The sequence below is a fragment of the Eupeodes corollae genome, chromosome 3 (genome assembly GCF_945859685.1).
Source record: "Eupeodes corollae chromosome 3, idEupCoro1.1, whole genome shotgun sequence".
Lineage (NCBI taxonomy): Eukaryota > Metazoa > Arthropoda > Insecta > Diptera > Syrphidae > Eupeodes > Eupeodes corollae.
Window position 1 is genome coordinate 47,507,621 of NC_079149.1, and position 18,609 is coordinate 47,526,229.

Here is an 18,609-nt window from a genome sequence, read left to right on the forward strand (position 1 = left end):
TAAAAAGTACTGCCAGATAGAAAAGCACTCTTCTAAAATACACCGAATCAATAATTCTGCTAACTTCAATTTGAACATAATGACTTAAAATCTATTTTATAAAAATTTTAAATTTAAGTCAATTTATAAAAATAAACAAAACTACAAAAAAAAACCAAACATTACTTCGAGTTTTTAATCTAATTTAATCTTATACAAAATATTGTTGTTAACATTCAGTACAATTTTGAGATAAATTTAATTGATATTTTTTTACAAAAAATAAAAACCTAAAAAACATTACTAAAAGTGGGTAAAAATTGATTTTTGACTTAAATATCTTTTCAAATTTAAGGTATTGGATTTGAACTAATGTAATCTCTTAAAAAATGTTATTTTACAATATTCAGTATAATTTTGAGAAAAATGCAATTGACAGTTTTTTTTACAAGAAATTAAAACTTGAAAAAAAAACTTAATTAAATTTGCTAAAAATTGATTTTTGGCTCCAATATCTTTTCAAAAATGTTACGTATGGGATTTGAAATAATGTTACCTTTTAAAAATGTTTTATTCAGCATTCAGTTAAATTTGGGAAAAATCAAATAGACATTTTTTTTACAAAAAATAAAAACCTAAGGAAAAGTTGGAAAAAATTAATTTTCGATTCAAATATCTTTTCAAAATTTGAGGTATAGACTTTAATTTATTTTATCTTATAAGAAATATTGTTTTCAACGTTCACTCAAATTTTGAGAAAAATTGAACTTGCAGTTTTTTTTACAAAAAAAAGAATAAAATTTGGTAAAAATGTACTTTTAAAAATTTAAAAATATTGGCTTCAAACTTTTTTATCTCACACAAAATATTGTTTTCGACGATCGATATTTTTTTTTATAAAAATCCAACAGTCAGATTTCTTAACATCATATTAATTTTATTCATCCAATTTGTATTTTTATTTAAAAAATAAAAACTTTTAAGAAGTGCTGCTAAAAATATTAAAAATTGGTTTTCGACTAAAGTTTTCGTTAACTTAAACAATTTTTGAAATCCAACTGACTCGTTTTTTTAACAACACACGAAAACCTACAAACCTTTTAAGCATGACAAATTGTAAGACGGGATGGGAAATTATTATGGGTCGTATCCCCGTGTCTTTTTTGTATAGAAATATAAATGCCACTTTTGTTTACGCAACTAAGAAACCTAAACAAAAAATGTTGAAAACTAATTTTCGACTCAATTATAAGAACGAATGAAGGTTTTTGCTTCAAACACATTTTAAAAAAATTACGTTTTTTCGAAAAATGTCAAACGAAGTTGTGTTACCTTCAATAAATAAATAAAGTAGTTTAATCTTAACAAAAAACAGCTCAAGTTAAAGTGTTGACTGCATACTTCTTGAAGTTAACTAAATTAAAATGTGGCTTATTGCAAATAACATTACTATGAAATGCACCAATGGGAGGATATCAGTGTGGATTGTATCCTAGTATTTTTTTTTTTTTTAATTCAATTGACTTTTCCTTAACCTATTTTTTTTTTTGAATTTTTTTGACAATATTATGGAAACATTACTTTACAAATCTGTCAGGGGTTGTCAAATTTCCTCTTGCAATTGATTTGAAACATCATACATTAAGAAAAAACTCATTTTATTCTTAGCCATTTAGTTTCTAATTAAAGTCTAGAAATGCACATTCACAAGAAATGCGAAGGAATTGATATTCACTAGGTGAAATGAAATATATTTATTTTCATGAATCTTGAATATATAACAGATATTGGTTAGCAAAGATTGGATTTCCAAAAACGAGAATATTCTGCCATCTTTCTCATTTATAATGTCTCCATTTATTGTTGATTCGATTTCTTTTTAAATCAAATAAGCCACGAGGCTTTTACTGATATATGATGCGATAGTGATTAACATACTTTCATATTCAAAGAAAGAAAACATAGACTTACAAATCTCAATCAAAAAACCTTGAAACGTGCTCACAGCTCAATGTATATTCCTACTGTTATGTTTCCAAAATTTGCAAATAAATGATCTGAAAACTATGTATTGGAACTTTTATACAAAAAAGTCACGTTTACTAACTCTTCTTCTTTTGAATACAATTTCGCATGAAGAACCCAAAACTTTTTGGTATAGAAAGAGGGAAAATGTCAAAAGAAGGGTTCTTTTACCTGCCATTTATTTTCACTAGAATTCTAAATGCCATCATATAAGTTCAAACGTGTCTAATACAATGAGCAGCTACAACTTTTTTTTTTGAAAATTTCGTAAAATAAACAAAACAACAACATTGTCTTATGTTCTATGTGCCATCGCCATTAGTATTGTCATCAGCAGGATCTATGTCGTTTACACATATGTGTATTTTTTCGAACGTAGAAATTCCCCTAAATAATAATAATATTGGCCTACACAACTTCACAAACACTTAAAATTTTGCACATATGCCTACACATTGAATATTAAAATATTCTTTAAAACAAAATTCAAAAAATACAATTTAGATTAAATTAGACTTCAACGTCAAGTCTTTCAAAGATGTCTTCTTTCTCTTGCTCATAAAAATAATCCAAGTTAACGAAGATATCCTGAATAATATGTAAAAAAACCCTATACCATTTTTGGTCTTACTTCGTTTCCGTCATCTAATCATCATCATCATCAACGTCACCGTCAACGTCATCATCACAGCACTGGAAGGATCCTCTACTCTGGCAGGATGTACTGTACAGTGTACATACTAGTGTACTTTGTAGACTCTTTAAAAGCGTGTATGACAGCTCGCAGAGAACTTACGGAGATTAAAATCAAACGTCATTTGTATTAATTTTAGTATTTAATCTTATTGCTTCTTCTTTTGTTTGACAAACACCAGAATATAACAGCAACACTTTAACAGAGCATATCCTTGTGCTGCGTTGTTGCCAGGAAGGCAGGATATGTGTAATCTACATACTACTTTATATAAATGTATGTGAGTGTGTGGACTTTTTGTGTAATTGAAATGTTTTTGACACAAATGAAATATCCCCATTGATATAATAGTAACAAACTTATTTTGTGTTCAGCCTTGTGATATGCACAAGAGATGAAAAACAGCCAGGACAGCCGAGTTAATGAGTACCTACTTATATTCTGGATGCTATATTATATTGTAAGGATGTGTTGCGTAAATACTTAATTAGAACCATTTTTTTTGTGTGTATTTTCGTATACAAAAATATATAAAATTATTTTCGTATTTCGTATCCAGAAAACATTATTTTTGAGACGCATGATGTCCTGGCAAATGATGTTAATTAATTTTAAATGATGTGATGATTAAAAGTTGTATTCTTTTTTTGATTTATTTTTAAATTGAAAACATTTTAGAACATCAGATAAATTGAGGCATTGAGAGCAGTAGTGGCGAAACCCTCATTTTTTTTCAATTTTGAGTTATTTACACTAACATGACCAACATTAAATTTTCTTTCTGTGCAGAAGTGGCGTAGCTCACATTTGTTCATAAATCTACACAAAATTGTTGAAACATTGTTTCTGCTCGCAATTTCTCGTAGGACAGAAATGGCGTAACCCGCTTTCGCCACTTCTGCATTATTTTTTTTTTTTTAATTAATCAATTTCAAACGCATACACCATTTCTGCAACAAAATTGTACAGTAAGTGAAATCAAACATAAACTGCATCTTAGAAAAGCGGAGTCGGCTAGAAATAGCATTAGAGATGATGCTGTAAAAGCAAAGAAATCTAATTACACTTCCGTAATTGCATTTGATCTTATGAAAACCTTGCCAACTCCAGTCATTTCAAAAGTTGTGTGCTATTATAGGCAGCTTTGGACAAATTGTCTAGGTATCCATGACATGATAAAGAACAAAGCTTACATGTACATTTGGGATGAGTGGGTGGATCAAGAGGTCCCAAGATATTGGCAGCTGCTTATTGCATTATATTAAACATTTTGCGAAAACCCCACATTTAATTATGTATACAGATGTCTGTTTTGTGCCAATATATTGTATCGCATAGTGACTATCTTGTAAATAAAATGGATCACAAATTTATATTGAGTAGCCACTCTTACTTACCTTGTGATCAAGACTTTGGTCTTATCGAAAAACAAAAGAATTATTTAAAAGACATTTTTGGCCCATGGACTGGTATAAGGTTATAGCAGCAGCAAGAAAGAAGGACCCATTTAGAATTATTGTTATGGATGGATCTGTGATGTTGTGAAAGAATTTTAAACAAATGTGACAAATCCAAAGGTTAATGTTAATAAAGGGAAAATGGAATGGCTTAAGATTCAATGGCTTCAACTTTTGAAAGAGACCCCCTTCAATATGTCTAACAATTACAGAAATAACGAAGACGAGCTTTTTGAAACTGTGATATCAAAAACAGAACATTTACAAAAATCTTAGATCTCGAATTACTGTTTCCAAAAATATGTGTCGTGTGAAGAAAATCAACTGGGAAAACAACAAAGCTATTCAACTTGCAAATATTAAAAACTCAAAAGAATTCTGGAAAGCAACAAAAGAGATAAATGGTTCTAAATTTAAAATAGGTACAGGCGTTTCTGCAGCACACCTATCACTGTACTTTCAAACTCTACTTCGTGATCAAAGAAACATAACCTTTTTAACTGCCGAACCTCCTATCGTCGATGATATTCTGGATTGTGAAATCTCTTTGGTGGAAATTGAAAATGTCTTAAAAAAATCAAAAAATGGAAAGGCACCGGGAGAAGATGGTATCCCGTACGAATTTTTTAAAAATGCTACGCCAGTATTTCTGTTGCACCTCAAAAAATTGTATGACAACATTTTTTCGAACTCTATTGTACCAAAATCTTTTAAAAAATCTGTAATCTTCCCCATACACAAAAAAGGCGCTTTAGATAAAGCCGAAAACTACCGTGGCATATCGTTTATGAACACCATTGGCAAACTCTTTTGTGGAATTCTAGTCGCTAGACTTGAAAAATGGATTGATGAAAACAACACCATGACCGAACTACAGGCAGGATTCAGAAAAAACTACTCGACTATCGACCACATTTTTAGTCTAACTGCAATAGTGAAAGGTTTTCAAGCGAGAAACAAAAAGGTGTACGCACTTTTTGTAGATTTTAAGGCGGCTTTCGATCTCATTCATAGAAACGCGCTTTTGTACAAGTTATCGCAAATCGGACTTTCTACCAAATTCATTCAGATCATCAAAGAAATGTATTGTGGAACTAATGCTGCTGTTTGGGATGGAAACAATATATCGGATTGGTTTGAAACAGATAGTGGTGTGAAGCAGGGATGCCCACTTAGTGCATTGTTATTTGCACTTTTTATAAACGATGTTGTGACTGAACTACCTGGTGGAATCAGAATTGCAGGCACCATAGTAAATGTTCTTTTGTACGCCGATGATTTGGTAATTTTATCTGAAAATCCGCAAAATCTACAATTGATGATAAACCGCCTTGTTTCATTCTGTGAGAAGTGGGGACTTATCATTAACACAGATAAATCGAAGGTAATGGTTTTCTCAAGAAATAATCGGGGTAACCCAACACAAAACTATAATTGGTTCTTGGGAACTAACCGTCTTGATGTTGTGAGAGAATATACTTATTTGGGAGTAAAGCTTAATACAACACTCGATTTCAAAACACATTTTGAAGAAAAAACTAAAACTTGCCAGAAACTTATAAACTCTACTTGGAAAAATGTTTTGTTCAATGAACACGTTAGTCTGTCAACAAAGTACAAAATCTTTGATTCAGTCGTTAAATCGACATTGTGTTACGCTGCAGAAGTATGGGGAACTGATGAATTTGAAGAAATGGAAAAGCTGCAAAGAAGTTTCATCAAAAAATTGTTCAACCTACCAATAAAAACTCCAAATTATGCTATTTACTTAGAAACAGGTTTACCCAAAATTTTTACTAGTACTCTTAAAACACAAGCCGACTATATTCTAAAAGTACTCGACTTCCCCGAATCACGACTCGTATGGAAAATGCTACAGTATGAAATCCGAAATAAAGATTGGTGGATGGAGAAATGGCGAAATCTTGGCGAAGTCTATGGAGAAAATACCAACATAATTCCCGGCGATAGAATAACAATAAAAGATCGGTTGTATCGTACAATACAAAAGTTTGAAGATAATCAGAGAGCGTTGCTTGTAGCGGAAGCCCAGCAGTCGGATAGCAGATTCTTGTACTCAAAACTCAACTATAATCTAGAAGCTGATAACTATTTTTGTGATTCGCATAGTTACCAACAAATCTCTTTAATATTTAAAACTAGATGCGAGGTCCTTGGGCTAAACGGTGCACCATATAATGGAAGTTTTGATCGGTTTTGCACATTGTGTAACCTCAAATCAAAAGAGGACTGCTTTCACTTTATTGGAGTGTGCCCAATTTATGCAGTACAAAGACAACAATATTTAGGAGCTAAATATTTAACGGTGCAAGAAACAGTTAATTTGCTAAATGGCCCGAACTGGAAAAATCTTTATTTATTCTTAAAAAGTGCATATAATTATAGAATGTTATTGATAACTGAATTTGATTAAAACAAAATTGTAATGTAAACTTCTTAAACCAAAAAAAAAAAAAAGAAATTAAATTGTTAAAATATTATTGCCAACTGAGCTGACGGCAATGCCATAGCTTATAAATTCATTTTTGTAATAATCATGTTATTACTTTATAAAATCAATAAATGAAATTACTTACTTACTTACTTACTTACTTACTTACTGTTTCCAAAAGGAAATGCCGTAAGTGAATCAAAAAAGAAAGATTTACTCGACTTACTAAATTTTATTCCTCCCTGTTGCCAGGACTTTTATAAGAACTTGCAAACGGTTTCTACAGACAGAGACGTTAGCTTTGTTGAATACGTACATGATAATGAAGAGTGATGGTTTCATAGCAGTCTTAACTCAAAACTTGTTACTATTTTGTACTCAGAAAATAATAATAACAAAATGTAATAACTTGTATTTTTAATTATTGGTGTAACCAACTTACTTTTATACTTTTTTAAAATTATTTCTGTATCTATAAAGCAGAAGTGGTGTAAGCCACATAAAGTACAGTAAATCACACATTTACAGACAAGATTAAGATCTAAAATAAGAGATATTCATCCAGATATGTCATAGCTGAAGTTTAGTAGCCATTATTTTAAATAGGAAACCAATAATAAACAAATGTGTTTCTTTAATTTTTTTAACCGTGGTTTTTTCAATTATTATAATTTGGGGTTACGCCACTTCTGCCCTCAATGCCTCAATTTATAAATCCATTTCTTTTAACGAAATAAAAACCATAACAGTAAAATATAAGTCTTTTTCAAAGTTGAAACTAGAGAAACTAAAAATCAAAAGAAAAGAAGCGATTTTAAATAAACAATTTTCCAACAAGAGGTTTCATAGCCTGTTATTTGAGCTGTGGTCACTTTTGAAGCTGTAATTTTTTAACACGTAAAAAGTTAAAATAACGCCATACATATAGAATAAATCACATTGAACTCGTCATAACGTACTCTTTTGGACGGCAATTGTAAAGGTGGTTACAAAATTTGAGCTGTCGCGACAAGTTAATGGTGTGAAGAATCGGAAAACTGGAGTAAACAGAGATTTGTGCATTCCTCGTCGATCCACAAACGAAAAATACAGAATTTTGCATAAAGACTTAAAGTTAAGTTAACACAAGAATTCAAGCTTCTCGGGTGTCAGAAAAGTGGCATCTTCTAACATTGAATGAAGATTGAATTAAAATGATCCAAATTTTCATCGAAAGATCATCTTTAGTCTTTTTCATCTATATTTTCCCTTCAGAAATATGAGCTTCAAGAACGATAGTTGGAAAGCATTTCTATCCTGAATGTGACACTGTTAGATGTGTTTGTTTGAAAAAAATGTCTAATTGTTGGTTTTCATGTTTTTAAGTCGTCGAAAATTATCGCTGTAAGTTTTCAAATCCAAACGTAATTAAAATTTAGTGCTCCTAATCAAATTCATTTGAAAAATATTAAAAAATTGTTAAATTGTATCTTACCTGATTATTATTAGCAGATACATCTATTGGTCTTGGTCTTCGCCTATGTATCCGTTTTCTCGCTGTTTGATAGATTTTCCAATATAAAACTAATATCACTGTGAGTGGAACATAAAACGTGCAACACGTCGCAAAAACCTTTTGAAATTAAATAAAAACAAAAACAATAAATAAATTAAATATATTAATCAATTTATACGCTAAATAAGTATAAGTATAAGTTAATTACCTGATATGATACATCCTGTGATACCATACATTTTTGTTGTTCAATTCTTTGTAAGTATTCAGGATCTTTCCAACCGAATTGCGGCGCTAATGATACAATCACCGAACAAAACCAAACGAGAAATATCATTATGAAGACTCGTTTACTTGTTCTCGAATGCATATAGTCTATATTCGTTACCGCCCAGTATCTGAAATAATGAAAATTTAAATAAGAACATTTATACAAACAAAAATGCATTTAATTTTAAATGATAACGTTTCAGGGAATTCATTTAGAGTTATTTGGATTTGTCTCATAAAAAAAAATGTTTAATGGTTTTAATTTTGAAAAAAGCTTTACAATGTGTTTTGTATAAATTATTTTTTAGAACTGTGTACCAAAAGTTGTAAATTAATGCAAACATTCGCTATTTATCAATATATACTTTTTTAAAAATTAAAGGACCCAGAAATGTTTAATGCGAACTCCTTTTTGTGTACCTATGTTTTAGAAATTAGCTTAAAGTTAACAAAGCTAATTAACATATTTTTAAAATACTATATTATTATTAAAATTCTCAAGAAAAAGTGTACCAAAGTAGACCGTTTTTGTAACAAATGACTTGGTACTCAAATAGTTCATTCAATTCTGATGTTTATTGAAAAGATTGATTATTTCACTGAAAAAAGGAGTCACTTTTGTATAAAAATTATTTTCTTAGTATTTCATATTCCTTATTAAATAAATAACTATACAATAAAATTGTTAATGAAAGTACCACCATTTTTAGGATGCTTTCAGAAGGCTGTAATTTGAAGAAATATGTTGATATAGCAAACCACGAGTTCACTATGGAATGGATGTGGAAGCTAGTTAACTTCGACTGCGTATTCTATTTTATAGAAACACAGGGTGATTATTAGGGTGGAGCGAAATTTTTGTTTTCAATTTTTTTTGTTTGACCCATGGTCTTAAATGTATAAATTCTAAATTTCAGCTTTCTACGTCAACATCTTCAGGTGGCGCGCTAGAATAGAACTTTTGAAGTATAAGCAAAAAAAGGCATTTCAAAACGGTGGAAATAAAATGCACTAAAGTATTTTTTTCTTTTTTTATTAATTATATGTACTTTAAAAATAGATAAAAGAACAATAATTGAAATCTGAAATAAATTTAATTGCTTCCAGCAGAAGTTGTTGGAACTCCGGTACGGTTGAAATATTGCGATTTTGTTTCAAAAAACGGTAGTTCTTGCCTGGATTTGATCTTTGCTCTAATGTAGCCATCTCGTGCCTCCTGTCCACAAACAAATAATGAGGCTTCTGTAACAAGCTTAACGCAACGTTCTACTGCTTGAGTGTGACAAGGCAACTTCTGCAAAAACATTAAATTGTCCTTTGAAGAAATCATGTTCGATATTTCTGTATCGCTGTATTCATTGTCATTGGTGGTTCGGTTACTTTTTCCTTCGACCAGTCTATTAATTCGTAGTAATTAGATGCATCTATTTGTAGCTTAGGAAGTTGAAACTCACGAACTTCATTGCTGTTTCTAAGTTGTCTTGCCTTTATAAATCTTCGGAGAGCTAGCTCTCTTATGTGTGATTGGTCATCTTGCAACATAGCTAGCAACAAATTTTCTGGGTGTACGAAGAATGAATTTCTTTGTATAGTTCTTATAACGATGTTCTTAAGGTCATCAACCAAGTACAATGATCTTTTTAGCATGTTGAAAATGTGAAGCGGACCATTTTTACATGATGGCTTTGTTTTTATGTCAAACCACGTTGGAGCGTAGACTTTCACAATAAATATGACAAGTTCTTTGAGGTTGTCTGAAGGATTTTCTGTGCCAACATATAATCGAAGAATCCTGTTTGCACAAGTTAGCCATCGGGAATGTGCCAGCTTTCCTGGATCCTTGCTAGCTAAAGCGGGCAAAATTGAACCTATAGAAATAGCTAAGCACATTTGATGCAAATATTTTTGATCTGTGCTTAAGGAGTCAGCATCCACATCCGGAAGTGCTGCATTTACTGCTTCAAAATTCACTACTTTGAAGCTAAGACACTTTTCAAGCATTTTCCCAATGCTTCCAGAAAAACTATTAGGGCCGGTGGTGGTTCCATCGAGACTTGCAAACAGATGACGAAGCGGTAGCTCATTTGCATGTAATAAGCACACAAACCATTGTAAAGGACGACCGAAATGTTTTTCTAACAATGCAATGACTCCGTTCTTATGTCCTGTTTTTACGGCAGTGCCATCACACCCAATTGCTACCAAAGACGTACGAAGTTCAAAATTTGTTTCTAGAAAGTCAACTATACTTCTTTCAATAGTAACTGCTTTTCCCGAATCAATTGAAAGGTGTCCTATGTATTCTGAATCTGGCTCCGATATAAGTGATATATGTTCTTCAGTAACAGTCTTTCGATGTAAAATGTTGTCAGTCTTAGCGATGAATAATGTTTTGTCCTTACGGCCGTCAAAATAAAGTGAGGATATAGGTTTTCTTAAACCTGTAGCTTCACATTGTAAACCTACACGGACTTTTTGACGCTCTCGTCGTAATTTACTCCGATCTATCACTTTCGATGAATTTTCACTACTTATGACGTTTAAATCCAACATAGCAGCGTTTACTATGATAGCAGCCGATCTATCTGAAACCCCTGTTCTATCGCAAGCTGTAGCCAAATTCTTTAGTTTTTTTCTCATTTGAAGCGTTTCTTTCTTTTGTTTGCAGGGTTTTAAGGGGCAAAATTCCTTGACTTCAATTACAGTAGAAGTACTGTCAGACAAATATTCCACAACTACATCAGTAGTAGAAGTGCTACTGGTTGGAGTATCGGCCGTAGTTTTTAAAAATTCTTGATATTTTCGTTTCCTAAGATCCTTACGATGCAAAGACTTGGTTGCCACCTGATCAACAGATCCAATATACATTTTACGAGCATTTCGTTGATCTTTTAAGAAGGGTTCTTCTCCAATGGGTATTTTTGTCTCACATTTACACAATCCTCTTGAAATACATTTACATGTTGCAATATCAAACAACTTTTGCAGAGAATCTTGATAAAACTCTTGCTTTTTTGTTTCTTCGTACTTTTATACTTATTATAATACGAAATCAACCTTGCAACAACTTGTTGATGACTGATGGTAGGAAGTGATGCTTTATTCCATATACTTTCGACGTCATTGGAAACTATTTCACTTACCTCCTTGATTGAAGGGTCTTTTCCATTATGCAATGCAATTAAATCGTTTCTAATCCACAAATAATGTTTAATTATATCACAATAAGTTGGCAACAAATTATTATTCATTTTTTGTGAATCACCAAAAAGAGGACAACGCGTATTTTTACGAGTCTTAGGCATTTTAATAAGTCAGTAGCAAACGAATTTATTACTAAAAGAATGGATGTCAAAGTAATGTTTATAAAAGTGGTGAAACGAATTAACTTAGTTAGTTAAAGGTTTAAATATAAAAATAGTTTAATACGCACAATTACACTTCATAGAAAGCGATTCTGACACATTACTTTAAAAAAAAACATTAAAAACTACTCTGAATCGAATGAAGAATAAGATTGTAGACCTTAAATTTATTTTGAATTCAATTAATTTGCGGCAACTGAAAGAAAAATCATAGGTTCCTGATTTAAAATAACTCTGAATAGAGCGAAGAACTTTTTAAAATTAGGTATTCATTTTTTTTAATTTAAAGTCATCTGCGCCACCTGAAGATAAAGTCATAGCTTCCTGATTTTTTGCATAACTGATGTCCTAATAAAGGGTCAACAGTTAACAATACAGGAACAAAAAAATTTTGATTTTTTTTTTTTGCCATTTTCGCTCCACCCTAGTGATTATACCAGGTTGTTTAGAGACTTTGAAGTTGTGAGTTGGCGTGGATGGATTGCTGATCTTGATTATCACAAGAAGTTCCTCAATTGCAGGAAGTCCAATTGGAATCAAATTGCTCACTCTTGGTCGGCTAAGAGATATTCCACTTAGGAAAAACCTCAAACTTCACCTATCCAGCTAACAGAAACATTGTATGTATCGGAAGACCTCTGAACCCTAAGAGCGATAAGACTGCTTCCAGCATCTAATAATCCACCAAAGGCCTTTGTTTATATGGGCTTATGTTGTTCCTTTTGTATTTGTTGAGAGGAGTTCTGTTGTTAGTAGTGGCAGGACCATTTATGACAACCTTGACTTTACTAGCAATAGGTATCACTTCCATAGCTGATTTTTCCAGACAGCCACAAAAGAAACGGAAACAGGCTTTAAATCCAAAATGCAGCTCTGTCTTGTGGAAGCACCGGTATCAAAAATATCAATCAGGTTTTTTGCTCACTCAATTAAATTTTTTTAAAAACGAAAAAGAACTAATTTTTTTTTCGTTTTTCTGGTCTGCATTTTTTAATCCTGATTTGGTACATTTTTACAAAAAAAAAATTAAAATAGTTTTGAATGTTGTTTAATTAGATGAAAATGATACATTTCCATTCTATCTCCGATGTTCCAGTGAGAAATATTTGAAAAAAAATCCAAGTTCTTAATAGGAAATATAAACAAATTTAGAAAATTTTAGAAGCAACAACTTTCTGGTTTTTATGAATTTATGTATTTTGAAAACTCTCTAAGACTTTGAATTTTTTCTTTCTCTTTTAATTTTTTTTAGAATTAAGGATTTAATTGTTTATTTTAAGATGTTTGTTTTTCAAAGTGTATAAAATTTTAAGTTAAACAACATTTTAATAATCCTCTCCGAGGAATAACCTAAAAACTTTAAGGTCCAATTTTCAAAAAAAAATGTATAAAATCTCAATAATTATTAATTTTAGTTAAAATCTAATTAAAATATTATATTGTGTTAAAAAAACAATATTTTTTAAATTATGAATCGATTGTTATCTGAATTTCGAACGCTCTTCAATTCAAATTGAGTTGAGAGCTTTAAAACCAATTATTTTCATTTAATTTTAAACCCATATTCAGAATCAATATTGGACTTACCATCACAACATACTTAAATAAAAACATACTTAATCTGAAAGCATCAGAATTTATCTATAGGTTTTATTGTAAGCCTAAAATATTTAATTATAAATAAATATCTTTATTCGTTCTTAGGGCACTACTTGTTGTTGATGTTGTTGTTTTCAATTCGCCAAGTTTTACACAAATTATTTTAATTCTATAGACAACAATTTTTTTTCAATTAAAAGTGGTGAAAATTTCGTGTCTTTTGATTATATAAATATTCATTTCTAAACATTTCAAATTTTGTCCAGAATTATTGAATTCATTTTAGTCCTCCAACCCTAATAAATCGCAAGGATTAAAATTCCATTTCCACCTCTTTTCTTAACAAATTGATTCATATTATTTATCACCTAAACTTAAAATCCTAATCCTTAACGAATCTTCTCATCGCGTGACGCGCCAAATTTTCAGCCTCTTAATATGTATCGTCACGCGCCCAGACTCTCATATTCATTTTAATGCTTTCACACTTAAACAAAAAAAAACTAACTAAAGGATAACTCGTTTAGCCAATTGAATCCTCGTAAATAAAAAACTTCCAAAACATCTTTTTCAATCCAAAAATTATTCATTTAAATGAGAACCGAAACAAGAACTAAAACACGCAAATCCTTTTTAAGCTAATTGGAAGGTATGCAGAAGCAGGAGCAGGAGCTATGGTTAGGTATATTGCTAAGGATGTTTCCCTTTTTCTGCCGATGCCGAGCCACGACCAACGACGACAACTACGATGGAGGGTTCGACAGGGTTTAAGGAGGTAAGGACTGACGACGTCGTGAGTTAGAGGTCGACTTATTGAATAAATTATAACATTTTTTTTATTCTTCTACGTATTTCAATTCACTCAACTGATAAATTCAATTAAAACTTTTCAGAAAGAAAGAAACACACACAACAATCAAAAGGGATATAATATAGTTTGATGGGTCTGATGATGGGAAGTTCAGGTGTTTGAAGGAAAAAATGGAAATGGTTGGTTAGGATAAGCAGAAGAAGGTGAAGAAGTGCTTATACAGCTAACATTTTGGCCTAACAACATTTTTGAAGGTAGCTTTTAATTAAGGTAAACAATATTTGATGAGGGTACCTATAGCTATATATTCTGATGGTTATTTCGGTGGGTTTCAGATTTTTTTTTTTTTTCGAATTATTAAGAGTTCCCTGCAATATCCTGGTATCAGGAATTTTGTTGATTTTTTTATATCCCCAGATTTATAGACACAAAATATTCATCCTTTTCTTCTTTAAGGATTCAAAAGGACTTTCAGTGAATACAAACAAAAATTAGAAAAAAAATTATTGTTAGTCATTAGAAAAGGTAATTGACAAGGGTTTGAGCTGGATGACAATTTATATACATATATATATATACGTTACTACTCAACCTATAGCAACTTACCAACCTACGGAAATTCTTAAGTGATGTTAAGACGGAAATACTTGTTTGCCTTTTAATTCATTAACAATTTTTTTTGTTTAAAGAAGAAGAAGAAACATTTTCTTAGAAAATAACAAAATGTCAGTCATTCTCATTTTATCATAGGCAAGACAGGGCAAAGGACAAATTACATTTTTCTATCTTAATGCGGTTTGAAGTGTGTTTTTTTTCTGCCTTTCTTATAAGTGTTGCTCCTTTTTTCTTGTACTCTTGAACTGCACCTTTGTCTTAATTATACCTCTGGCAATTAACAAAGCAGAGCATTTTTTCCTTAATATTAATTTAATTTGTTTAGATGAACAAAAAAGCGACTACCTTAGGCAACTTGCTCTACTTTAAGTATTTCCAAACATATTTGAATTGAATCAGTGTGAAATGTCGGTAAATGCGATCCATCAATCTTGTAAACAATTAATCTTTTTCCTTTTTTTATTAATTTAAATGGATTTGCGCTGTAAAACCTTTTAAGTAATTTTTAAAGCAAATGCAATTAATGAAAATTAAGAGCAATGTGAAACATGCTCTTTGGCAGTTTTTTTAAATTTAATTACTTAATTGGAAAAGTTAGAAACACTTAAAGCTGATTCGAATACAGTTTGAAGTTAGAACTATTAATTTTATTTTAGAGGAGATCACTGTAAACACCCATGTTTGAAACAGTTTTCAAGTGGTTTGATGGAAAATAGTCTGAATATTGAAAATAAAATATATGGAAGTGATTCGACCTCTAAAAACTTTTGTAGCATTTGGTTCATCTTAACTGATATGAAGCATTCAAATATTCTGTAGATAACTATTCAGAAATTCTCAAAAATAAAAAGAAAATTCAGTTGCAATGTACAAGGAATCTTAAATGCTACACTTTAACAGTCTTATAGAGGTTTTGTTCCTGGCCATCAATTACGGTTTTCTCATATGCTTAGATACCTTAAATTCAAATCCGTCAAGTTTGTTTACTTTTTTAAATTCCAAAAATACCATATAAAGGGTTTTTCAGACTGTCTTAATTCATGAATAATTTGTTTGTTTTTTTTTTTCAAATTTATTTAAAATATTTTTATTTTTTTATACGTGTGGTTTTTAATCTGGCAATATCTTTTTTAATATTGGTCCTTTTGACAGTTTTCACTTAATTAATGCTCAATTTGTGATTTTTTTTTTAAATGACAGTCGTACTTGAACTTAAAAGAAACGCTGAAACATTTATGTGAACATTGTAGTCTTTTCAATTTTATCACATCAAGTTTAATAAATATATTAACAAAATAGAAAACGATTATTTACAAAATTTAAACAGATAAAAAAAAAATCAAAATTCAGATTCGAAATGAGTACTAAAAATTTCTAAAAACAAATTTTTTCAAAACTTTGAAACCATTAAATTCAAAGTTTCTCAAAAAACAAAGATTTGTGCTTTGCAAAATCATTGTACAATTTATTAGCATCCGATTGGAAGTTATTGTTGTCGATTTGAAAATGTTAACATTTTTCGACGTTTCAAGGGCCCTAGAGTAGGTGCGTGCGTTTGTAAGTACGTTTTCGTCGTCCATAGCTCAAAAACCAAAAAAGATATCGACTTCAAATAAATTTTGTTATACAGATAAAAGGGCAAAAAGATGCAGAAAGGGTTCTCAAGAAAATTGCGTTTGTGTTTTTTTTTATCATAGCTGTTTAAAAAAAGGTGAAAATGTTGGTTAACCCTAAATATCTCACTAATCATTAGAGACTAGAATTAATTTGTATATTATATATTGTTAAGTGATACCACGTTTTTGTATATAAATCAAAAACACTGTAAAAAATGTGTCACCTCGTTTAAACATCTAATAAAATTTTGAAGAAAATCTAATTTACAGTTTTTTTTATAAAAAAAAAATAAAAACCTAAAAATAACATTACTCAAAGTTGATAAAAATTGAATTTCGATTCAAAAATTTGAGATTATAGCTTCCACCTTACTTAATCTTATAACAAATATTGTTTTCAGCATTCAGTTAAATTTTAAGAAAAATCGAGCAGACAGTTTTTTTTTTTTTTGCAAAAAATAAAAACCAAACACAAAAAATTATTAAAAAATGATTTTCGCCTCAAAAAAAAACTTTTTAATACGTTTAGAAATTTAGGAAATTGGCTTTGAATTAATTTAATTTTTTTTTGAATATTCTTGTTATATTTAGTAAAATTTTGAGAATAATCGAAAAGACAGTTTAAAAAAAATCAAAACCTAAAAACAAATAACAAAGTTTGGTAAAAATTTAGTTTTGACTTTTCAAAATTTTGAGATATTTTTTTCAAACTGACTTTATTTAATGAAAAATATTGTTTTCAATATTCAGTACAATTTTGAGAAAAATCGAATTGACAGTTTTCTTACAAAAAATTAAAAACCTAAAAAAACTTACAAAAAAGTTGGTAAAAACAGATTTTCGACTCAATTATCTTTTCCAAAAATAAGAGTATTAGCTTTTAACTAATTCTATCTAATAAGAAATATTGTTTTGAGCATTCGATACTATTTTGAAAAAAATCGAATTGATAGTTTTTTAACAAATAATAAATACCTACAAAAATTAGCAAAAGTTGAAAAACTGATTTTCGATTCAAAAATATGGCTTCCAACTAATTTCCACTTATGAGAAATATTTTTTCAACATTCGGGAAAATTTTACAAAACATAAAAACCTAAAAAAAAAAAAACAATACTAAAACTTGGTAAAAATTTACTTTCGACTCAAACATCTTTTCAAAATTTAATAATATTGTTTTCAAACTTTTTTCATTTTACCAAAAACATTGTTTTGGATTATCAGTAGTTTTTTTTATAAAAATCCAACAATTTATTTTTTCATTAGAAAATAAAATTTACAAAAAATAGTTCGCAAATTTGGTAAAAGTTAATGTTCGGTTCTTGATATTTCTAAAATTAATTTGATTCATCCAATTTGTATAATTTAATAAACGCTACTAAAATTCGTAAAAATTTGGTTTTGACAAAAAATCTATTTAACAAAACTAGATTTTCAAACTTAACTATGTATTTTGTTAAATGAAAAATAGTGTTGGCAATTTTAAAATTTGTAAGAATAATTCAACTGTTAACTTTTTTTATAAATATGATTTAAAATCATGAAAATGGAAACTTCTTTAACCCAACACGAAAACCTACAAACTTTTAGTAAAAATAAAGTTAGACGTTTTGAATTTGCAACAGTAAAATGAAAAGAATCGAAAATTACAAGTACTTTTTTTATTTGAAATGTTTGAAAATAGTGTAGTTTGAAAGATTATGAAAATTGCAATAATTTTTTTAAAAAAATCTTGTCTTTTGTTTTCTATTTATTTGTTTGCACTTATTCCCTCTGACATTCTTTTTAATGCTCTGACTAGGAAGTTTCATAATTTGTTTTTATGTAAATTTGTTTTAATTTTGTTAATGGAATACCAAATGAATTAGTTCGATTTGCCTTTAAAAAATAATCTCTATAGGCCATAGAGCTGACAGCTTCCCAGATTATTATCTTTGGAATACAAAAAAACCTATAAGCAAAGTTCTGACTTGAGTTTATAGGTAAGTAATAAAATCCCACTTCTTCAGTTTGTTTCTTTCAACGAAATAATAATGAAATTTAAAACACCTTTATACTATAATTTACATAAGTACTATGGGTAGGTTAAGCAAAGGTATCCAATCCGGCTTAAGAATAAGAATAATAATTAGAAATTTTCAAAATCATTTGAAAATCTCCTATAGGAGATAATCACAGTCAAGTCATCCCTTCAAGACAATATACAATATACATAAGTATTGTAGGTATAA

At 29.7% G+C, this 18,609-nt stretch overlaps 1 protein-coding gene across 4 annotated transcripts in view; it reads right to left on the reverse strand.

The window, feature by feature from the left end:
• Positions 1 to 18,609, reverse strand: part of LOC129948843 (5-hydroxytryptamine receptor 2A) — a 351,836-nt gene that overhangs the window by 47,221 nt on the left and 286,006 nt on the right. For all 4 annotated transcript variants that reach the window (XM_056059946.1, XM_056059945.1, XM_056059943.1 and 1 more), the window contains 2 exons: positions 8,311 to 8,500; positions 8,082 to 8,219 (listed from right to left, as the gene is read on the reverse strand). In XM_056059946.1, the coding sequence (XP_055915921.1) occupies positions 8,082 to 8,219; positions 8,311 to 8,500 (328 nt within the window). The remainder of the gene's footprint in view (positions 1 to 8,081; positions 8,220 to 8,310; positions 8,501 to 18,609) is intronic.